General features: G+C 36.0%; 2 protein-coding genes across 5 annotated transcripts in view; both read left to right on the forward strand.

Annotated features, from left to right (window-relative positions):
• Nucleotides 1-10,101, forward strand: part of ptprc (protein tyrosine phosphatase receptor type C) — a 99,034-nt gene that overhangs the window by 73,135 nt on the left and 15,798 nt on the right. The gene's annotated exons all lie outside the window — the stretch shown is intronic.
• On the forward strand, nt 657-9,686 carry LOC135253137 (uncharacterized). 4 transcript variants are annotated; one of them, XM_064332060.1, is made up of 9 exons: nt 657-805; nt 912-1,009; nt 7,652-7,669; nt 7,996-8,070; nt 8,297-8,371; nt 8,498-8,614; nt 8,764-8,838; nt 9,136-9,147; nt 9,474-9,686. In XM_064332060.1, the coding sequence occupies exons 2-9, from the start codon at nt 940-942 to the stop codon at nt 9,572-9,574; spliced, it is 543 nt and encodes a 180-aa protein (XP_064188130.1). In that variant the 5' UTR covers nt 657-805; nt 912-939; the 3' UTR covers nt 9,575-9,686. The 4 variants fall into 4 exon arrangements, with proteins under 4 accessions (XP_064188130.1, XP_064188133.1, XP_064188129.1 ...); XM_064332059.1 differs by having other exon boundaries at nt 675-815; XM_064332063.1 differs by lacking the exon at nt 7,996-8,070.

Consider the following 10,101-nt stretch of genomic DNA (forward strand, 5'->3'; position numbering starts at 1 on the left):
ACCGCCACACAGCTATTATCACTGCTTACAAAATGACTCAAATAGGGGAGCCACCTACTTCATTGTGGGAGGTACAATGTCACATTCAAAGTTGAACGTGCCACAAAAAGATGTATGTATGTAGAGGCCTTTTCACCCCTAATCTTCTTTTGATAAACATGTCTTCAATCGATAAGCCTTTACAATCTGTATTTCAGTCTGTAGCAAGAAAACGCTGCACTCAAATACAAAAAACATCTTTATAAATCGCAGTAGTGGTTTTAATGAAATATTACTATTTTTATTATTACATTAATGGTTTACTTTTCTGAATTAAGAAACATAATCTGTATATTTGATGTGAGACTACTTGCTCAGAGCTCAATAGTAAAATTCTGTCTGATACAAAAACAAGGTAGGCAATAAACAAAATCAAATTTAACTTCAATTGCCTGTTACAGATGCCATGGTATGTACTCCATATGACTAAATTAGGCCTTTCAGTTTAAAGTATTTTAAACACACATACTTGAACATAATTTTTTGCCTCATCGTTGATTATTTCTCTCTGTTATAAATGCAACAGCAGAGATGTTAAAGCGGAGGCTGATGGCCTAATCTTGTGCTGTTCGTTAGTGAGAAATGAAACAGAAGAGGAAGGCATGTCGTGGCGCAGTCAGAAATGCAACTTCCTGTCAAGAGCGAGTCTCAAGTGGTGTGCTCTAGGTAAGACTTTCATTCTGACTTCATTGGCAGTTGCATGAGAAGAAGCAAGGTTTAGGGTTTAGGGAACACATACAGGAAACTGCACCCACCAATAGCAGAGGCAAGAAAACGTATGCGGGACTCGCTATTGATATTTCTTTCCAATTTAAGATAAAAATTAAAGCTAAAAAAGAATTGTGCTGAACTCTTGTGCTGGTTTTCAATAGGACGTATGGTGTAGTTGAGGATTTCAACATGCTCCTGGACATGGCAGGGCGTAGGCTGATCCTGATGCTCTGTACCATACTACTGGTCTTGATCAAATGTGAGTATTTGGATATTATTCAATTTCAGATGTCATTCTTAAAAACTCTCTTTTTGAATGTTATAAACAGAAAATGTATTAAATATATAAGCTTGCAACACATATGCTACTATGAATGTTATGCTATTTATAATTTGAATTGAACCAAAATTTATAAACCAATTGTTTGAATTTGTGTATTCATAGCATTCTTATAAAATAAAATGGGAGCCACAGATTTTCCATTGCACCATCTTAAAATCATCTCAGTAATCAATTAATTCATTGTATGTAACATATTTAAATGTTTTAATGTAATTGAATTACTGCCTAGAAAGTGTGCTAAAGTGTTTTTTTTGGAAGTATTTTGATCACATTAAAAATTAGAGATTCGAACAGAGAGGTAAGAGGTGATGCTTATATGTGCATATATGGAAAAAATATATATAATATTTTATGTGCGTGTGTGTATGTGTGTCCTGTAAATGTAGCTCTTGGGGCAGAAATCGTCAGGCATATGTAAAATTAGGGTGTGACCATCCATCTCTAGTTTCACTGAAAGAATAACTGATACTCAGCCTTCATCACCCTGAAGGGCTTTCAATTCACTTCATATTATATATTCAATAACTGTATATAATGTAAATACATATCATTGTAATTATTCTATTTAGAAAAAAAAAAGTTATCAAATGAAACAGAAGCACATGTGGGCACTAATTTAACTAGATAAAATACACTTTCCAAGTTAATCTCCTTATAACCAAATTAGACTAGCACAAAGCTGTTATCATCTTGGACTTTTAGATCAGATATTGTCCAATATTGTCTAAAAAGGGCAGGTGTGGGGAAAGGTTTTTGACTAAGGTTGACTAAGACACCTGGTTCTACTAATCAATGTCTTGAATGAAAACCATGATCGGGTAATTAGATTAATCAGGTGCTGCAGTGCTGGGCTAAAGCAAAAACCAGCATCCACATCCCATTATCCACCCACTAGGCCAGCACCAAGGTTCTTAATTTGAAGTGAGCCAATAAAAGTAGCCAGTGGAGGTCAAACTGTTCTACAGTTTCTCGTGTGTTCTGTCTTGCAGTCTGAATTAATGTACAGACATCTTGATCACTTTGATGATGATGCCTGTCCCTTACATATACAGTATGTGCATGTAGAGTATACATCTATAAGACTTCCATATATTAAGACCTGAATTACTTTTTTAAAATCCATACAGTAAATAAGGCGTTCACATTTTCTGAATATCAAACATCGTCATCATAACGTTTATACTGGTACAGTATTTATCATGTTTTAAAAATACATTACACCATACCCATATTTAAATTGCATAGGTCCTGTAATAAATTAGCAATGTTTTGAACAGCTATAAAAAAAATATTGGATAACAGTACATCTAGAGTGAACCATGTTTGATCTTGAATATTCCAAAAATCAGTTGTTCATGTACTCTTGTCTCTTTGACATAAAGCAAGCTTGATTTGTGACATGTTTCAGTCAGCTCAGGCCTACAGATCAGACAACTTCCTTATTCCATTTTGAGCTTGACTAATATCTCCTTTCCCGTCAGCAACAGTTCACTAAAATGGCAAATTAGAAAATGAGAGAAAAGAGGAAGCGCAAAAAGGAAGAAGTTTGTGAACATTCTCAAAAGCCTTCAAACTCATCTATGTCTGGAGAATTATCAGAATTAGATTGGCAATTCATGATTTAATTTCATGTGATATGAACAATACCACTTGGCCCATATAAAAGTATTGGCCTTCAACATTAAAGCTTTGTGAAATCAGGCTCTTACCAGGCCCTCATGACAAGATATCATAAAAAATTTGGTTAGAATGATGCGGTCCCAACACTGTGCATCATGAACAAAACAATTCATACATCACTTACAATGCTAATACCATGTAAACTGTAGATCTAAAAGTTCATAATATTCAGGTGACGTTTTTAATGGCTTGTGAAATGTTTTTTTCTCCTGTGCATGATAGTCATAGCAGACACTGGTTTTCCACTCAGCTGTATTTTACCTGCAAGAATAGTAGTATGTGAACATTATAGCTTAATATATGAAAGTATTTTGTATACACTGCATTAAACCAGATGATGTTTAAACCAGTAATAATGCAGAATCAGTGCTTAATTTGTATGTGGTCAAGCAGCAGTGGAGTTTCCTTATACTCCACGGAGGGAACAATCCAGTTTTCCTTGCTTCAACATGGGAGAGAAACATGTTTGAAAAGAGAAAATATTTACACAAAAACGTAATCTCAGTTTTGAAACCTCCTTTGTATATATTATGGCTTATTGGTAAATGTCTAAAACATATTTTTGGGTTGGGTTTCTTAATTTTTTGAAATGTGTACCTGTTCCATGTGAAATGTTCCTCTCGACATACATGAATTGCTGAATTTCAATGATCTGAAGAGACTCAATCCAGACACATTTCTGGTTTAATTATAGCACTCTGCCACCATTTTCTGTCGGTAGGAATTCTAGATACATATTGAGTGGAAATGCAAAGCACCAGCATCTCTTTTTTGGTGTGTTGATGGGCAAGAGTGACCACTGGGGCCCTGGATGTTTGCCTGGACAACAATGTTTGGTTTCATCCTTTCTGCTGAAATGTGATTGTTATTTCCTGATGCTGTACAAGTGGCGAAGAGAAAGCTTTCATGAAATGGAACATGACAGCCATCTTCGTGGTTTATGGTGAATTGAGGTCTGCCAGCTCATTGACAATGTGTTAGCCTCCGTTAGCCATTGCTATCCGAGAGACATCTAACAACGGTGTAATGACTTAGTCCATGAAAGCATGAGGGTACTTAGAAGGTTGTTATCTTTAGAAATAGACAAATTTTTCCCTTTTTGCATTTGTCAGCCTTGGATTTCACACTCCTGATATTAAACAAACACATTGAGGAACTATGGGAACACTCAACTTTTGGTGAGGGTTATTTTGCATTTATTATCCCTGTACTTGAACTCAGATGCAAGACAAAAGGGGTCATATCACTTTTCATACACACACATACAAATGACAGAGTAATTACAAATCAAATGTGAAAGCATATGGTGCAATGCAGGATAGACATAAACAGTAGTTAGCCTTTGTTCCATAATGCTTGACGTCAATTTAACCGGCCCTCTATTGCACAAAAATCTTAATGGTATGTTATAAGAACTAGGACATGTCTAATCACCTAAAAACACAACAATACAAGTTAAACAATTACAAGATTTCTATAACTTTATAGCTATAGGAAACATTTACATTCATGTTAATTACAACTTGCAACCATTTACAAAGGCATCATATTTTCATCATTTTACAGTCGGGTTATCACACAGTGCTTGACAGTCAACATTTTCCCAAAGAATCCAAAACCACCAATGACCAAAAAATTCATATTTTGCATGCATATGCTGGTAATTATTACAGGAGTGTGAACGCATGCAGGTTCTTTAAACTGCGCATTTTAGAATGGTCTAATGTTCAAGTTGTAAGGCCACAGATCTGCAGTGGGTGGACTAGTTGAATCTCTCAGTGCAGAAAGCAAACTGCTAGCAGCATTACAATGGAGCAGAGAGTAAAAAACCCACATCCTGTGTCTATTTATTCTTCCACAAGACATGGTCTTTACAGGAAATGTGAACTGCAACATTATTCTCTATAGTTGGGTTACTATAGGAGTATCAGTGTGGCTTCAGAGTCACAGTACGGAAGAGGTAAAACAAATACCTACGTAAAATAAAAGATGTTTTATTGTCACACCAGGCCAGATAATGCCTTTTGTGGTTCCAGCTCTGGGCCATTGCGGTTCCAGATCTGGGCCATGAGCAGAACTAAATTTATGGCTAAGGCCAAGCCCCTAAACTCTGTTGATTGTCCTTATCGTTACTGGACCAAGAGAGGTAAATGTGGGATTATCATTGCTAAATTATTATTTTCCCCAAGAAAAATAACGAGTCTCTTACACAACAACATCTGGACTTTTTCAAATGAATATGGCAATGGATGCATTGCTGCAGCTGATTGGATTGATTATGTGTGGCTAAAAAGGTGTACAAAAAATTACAAATTAAACTAATCTGGCATAAATCTCTATATTTATTTAATCCAGGAATCACATTTTGCAAATAGCAAGTTAGCTAACCAATTAACTGTACTTTAATAGCAATTGTCATGGATTTGACTTGCTGTTTTCCAAAGTATTTCGATGATTAGCTGGCTGACAGCCTTGTTGCTAATGTTGCAGTTAACTAATAAATAAGCCCATTATATTCTTAATGCTATATGGAATATATAAACTGGCCGAATTCTCAACATTGCCTTTAGCTTATACAGAAAGCTTATACTGAAAAATCCACCTTAAAGCAGCCTAAACTGGTAAAGCTGGTTTAAAATGTGTTTTTTACACTTTCAGCTGGTCAACCATCTGTTCACCAGCTGACCAGCCTATATAGCCGGCTAACCAGCATACTCTACCAGCTGAACCAGCTTTGTCCAGCTTTGACCAGCCACAGACCAGCTATGACTAACTAGAAGTGTTGAAAACTATCTTAAAATCATAGCTGGTTTTAAGTGTAATTTTCGGCAGGGTTGGCAACAGCAACAGCTCAGCAGTAGAAAAAACATGTGAACACCCATAGTTTTGTGTGATTTAAATTTTAAATGTCTGTTTCAGTTTACATTTAATTCATAATCTAAGGAATACGTCAAATGGTATACATCAGCCTGTGCTTTCATGAAATGTTCCCTTTTAAAATGTAAAAAGATATCTTTGTCCGGTTGTGTTTTCTATTTCTTTATTACTGAGTTTAACTATCTTATCAAACAATTCAATGTTTGCTTCTAACTACGGATTTTGAAGAAGCTTATTCTTACTGGCTCACATTTATCATTGGATTTTTCAAGATTCATTGAGAACAGAACTAAAAGAAAAATTATATCATGCAGTCATGGATATTGACAAAACTGTGGCTGCTCAATACACAGAAAGCATCAGTTTTTCTAAGAATTTGTATGAAGTTATACTTTTGTGATAAAATACGTTTTAGTAACAATTTACAATAAGGTCACATGAATTGGCATTAACAGATATAGTTGTTAACTGCTAATTACTGAACAATCTGTACAGCTTTATTAATGCATTTGCACATCAGTAATTCATGTTAACAACTAAATTAGTTAATGGCAATTCATATTTAGATTTTAAAAAACAGTTAATGTATTTATTAATGGTTAAACAATTAACAGTTTACCCTATGTTTTGGTCATGCATAAATAATCATGCAACTAATACATTAGTTAATATACTCAAAGGCCACTTTATTAGGTACTTGGGGGGACACAGCTCAGGAGGTAAGAGCGGTTGTCTGGCAGTCGGAGGGCTGCCGGTTTGATCCCCGCCCTGGGCATGTCGAAGTGTCCCTGAGCAAGACACCTAACCCCTAATTGCTCTCAACGAGCTGATTAGTACTTTGCATGGCAGCCTTTCACCGTTGGTGTGTGAGTGTGAGTGAATGGATGAATGAGAGGTTCGACATGTTGTGCATTCAGAGATGCTCTTCTGCATACCTCGGTTGTAACGAGTGGTTATTTGAGTTACTATTGCTTTTCTATCAGCATGAACCAGTCTGGCCATTCTCCTCTGACCTCTGCCATCAACAAGGCATTTTCACCCAGAAAACTGCCACTCACTGGAAATGTTCTCTTTTTCAGACCATTCTCTGTAAACCCTAGAGATGGTTGTGTGTGAAAATCCCAGCAGTTTCTGAAATACTCAAATCAGCCCGTCTGGCACCAACAACCATGCCACGTTCAAAGTCACTTAAATCACCTTTCGTCCCCATTCTGATGCTTGGTTTGAACTTCAGCAGATCGCCTTGACCATGGCTACATGCCTAAATGCATTGAGTTACTGCCATGTGATTGGCTGATTAAATATTTGCGTTAACGAGCAGTTGAACAGGTGTACCTAATAAAGTGGATTTTTGTTAACTACTAACTAAATTTAATGGACAATTAATATATTTGTACATCATTAATTCATGTTAAAAGCAGCATTAGTCACTGCCAATTTATGTGACCTTATTGAAAAGTGTTACCTGCATTTCTTTTGAATTGCATGCATTAGCCATAGTCTCAAGCAGGTTGCCCATAAAGGTTGATTCGTCTCTGTAATAAGTTGTCTTTAATTTATGGACTTTATAGAAAGGTGTTTCTGTCGCTGACTACGGTCAACAGAGGGTATAAAACGAGCAGTTATAATTTCTTACCGGGTTTTTGAGAAGTTCACATTTTGATATATAGCAGTCAAAACTGAAACTAAAATGCCTCCAAAAACTAGGGGATGTAGTGAATACTCAGGAAGTTGTGGTTGCAGTGCTGAAATAGCACTGTTCGCCTGTGCAGTCAATTGCCATGGCAACCAGGTTATGCCATTTAGAGACTCTGATGTTGCTAACCACTGTTAACTCCACCCTTTTCCTTTCAAGCTACATTCTGAAGAAATCAACACAAGTACCAGGAAGTCAATGCAAAATGCAAAAAAAGCTGTTATACCATTCTCTGCTCACAAATGGTTTGAATTACACATTCAATAATTTGCTTATTGAATTATTTTCCTTGTTCTGTTTTACAGGTATAGATACACAAAATGGTAAGTCATTTTGTTTCAAAAATTCATTTCATTCTGTGATTGCAAGACATGACTACTCACAATAACTACTGTTTTGTGTATAACTGCAAGCTTTTATTTAAATACAGATACAAATATCAGTTGTAATATTAACACATATGTATAACCCACCCACAGGTAAAACACTTGTGCAGTATGTGCACAAGGACTATGTGATATTATATTATTGTTGTATTGTGATGCTGTGTGCTGAGGGCTGGAGTTCTATTCTTTTGTTGTGAGTTTTTATTAAAATGTATGATGGTGGTGATGCTTTTGGAGCTGACTAATATGGTTATGTTGCACAGCCTCTTCTCCACTCACCTCACATCCACTCACCACTTCTATTCCACTCAGCCGTAACACTGTCATGCACGCAACAGGTAATGTCTTCTCATGTGACTTATAAGAAGAAACTGTGGAGGATATTAATGTCTCATGCCGGTGTAATTAAGTTAAGATATTTTGGAATTAGTATTTAACAGACTATAATGGATTGAAGTTTAAATTGCTTATTTATTAAATGGCTTGATTTTTTCACCCCTAGCATCCTGTATCATAATGTAGACTATATAATGCTCTTTTTTTGTGACATCATGTAACTTTCAGACAATCAATCATCTCCACATGCATCCACCACTGCAACTCTTACCCCCACACCAGTCACTCACTCCAACAGTGCAGGTAATGTCCTTTTGCCCTTACATCCAAATTCATGTTGTACTGTAGCTGCTCCAACGAATTAGAACCTGTGAAAAATACACTGGCAGAACCTTTGCTTCACGTTTAATGTGTACTCACCATTTTCAGGACTGGAAAAGTCTGAAAACGTCATATACTCAAATGCCAGCACCTCTCACCCTGCAAGCACCACGCCTTCCAAACCTGCACTCAAGCCATCTACCACACCTGCTAGTTCAGCTACAGGTTGGCCATGTCTCCGTAGCTGCCCCCGTCATTGTTAGAATAAATATAATTTTCATTATTCCTGAACCTGAGAGTTGTGGACTGTACATTATTTATTTTCATTAAATCACTTTGCTTTTGGAGCTGACTAATATGGTTATGTTGCACAGCCTCTTCTCCACCCACCTCACATCCACTCACCACTTATATTCCACTCATCCCAACCACTGTCACGCACGCAACAGGTAATGTCTTATCATGTGACTTATAAAAAGAAACTGTGGAGGATATTAATGTCTCGTGCCGGTGTAATTAGGTTAAACTATTTTGGAATTAGTATTTAACATATAAATACTATGGATTGAAGTTTAAACTACTTATTTAAACTTTTTTTAATTTTAAGAAATCAACACAAATACCAGGAAGTCAATGCAAAATGCAGGAAAAGCTGTTATACCATTCTCTGCTCACGAATGGTTTGAATTGCACATTCAATAATTTGCTTACTGAATTATTTTCCTTGTTCTGTTTTTCTGGTACAGATGCACAAAATGGTAAGTCATTTTGTTTCAACAATTCATTTCATTCTGTGATTGCAAGACATGACTACTTACGATAACTACTGTTTTGTGTATAACTGCAAGCTTTTATTTAAATACAGATACAAATATCAGTTGTAATATTAACACATATGTATAACCCACCCACAGGTAAAACACTTAGACAGTATGTGCATGAGGACTATGTGATATTATATTATTGTTGTATTGTGATGCTGTGTGCTGAGGGCTGGAGTTGTATTCTTTTGTTGTGAGTTTTTAATCAAATGTATGATGGTGGTAATGCTTTTGGAGCTGACTGATATCGTTATGTTGCACAGCCTCTTCTCCACCCAACTCACATCCACTCACTACTTCTATTCCACTCAACCCTACCACTGTCACGCACGCAACAGGTAATGTCTTATCATGTGACTTATAAGAAGAAACTGTGGAGGATATTAATGTCTCGTGCCGGTGAAATTAGGTTAAAATATTTTGGAATTAGTATTTAACAGAGTATAATGGATTGAAGTTTAAACTACGTATTAAAATTTTTTTTTAATTTTAAGAAATCAACACAAATACCAGGAAGTCAATGCAAAATGCAAGAAAAGCTGTTATACCATTCTCTGCTCACAAATTGTTTGAATTACACATTCAATAATTTGCTTACTGAATTATTTTCCTTGTTCTGTTTTTCTGGTACAGATGCACAAAATGGTAAGTCATTTTGTTTCAACAATTCATTTCATTCTGTGATTGCAAGACATGACTACTTACAATAACTACTGTTTTGTGTATAACTGCAAGCTTTTATTTAAATACAGATACAAATATCAGTTGTAATATTAACACATATGTATAACCCACCCACAGGTAAAACACTTAGACAGTATGTGCATGAGGACTATGTGATATTATATTATTGTTGTATTGTGATGCTGTGTGCTGAGGGCTGGAGTTGTA

Source organism: Anguilla rostrata, chromosome 4 (genome assembly GCF_018555375.3).
Source record: "Anguilla rostrata isolate EN2019 chromosome 4, ASM1855537v3, whole genome shotgun sequence".
Classification (NCBI taxonomy): domain Eukaryota; kingdom Metazoa; phylum Chordata; class Actinopteri; order Anguilliformes; family Anguillidae; genus Anguilla; species Anguilla rostrata.

Bases quoted from the DNA above. Each gene is read 5' to 3' on its own strand.
- LOC135253137 (XM_064332060.1), top strand. From the start codon at position 940: ATGCTCCTGGACATGGCAGGGCGTAGGCTGATCCTGATGCTCTGTACC. The intron at 8,372-8,497 runs GTAATGTCCTTT...CACCATTTTCAG, and splicing joins CACTCACTCCAACAGTGCAG to GACTGGAAAAGTCTGAAAAC. The intron at 8,615-8,763 runs GTTGGCCATGTC...TATGTTGCACAG, and splicing joins ACCTGCTAGTTCAGCTACAG to CCTCTTCTCCACCCACCTCA.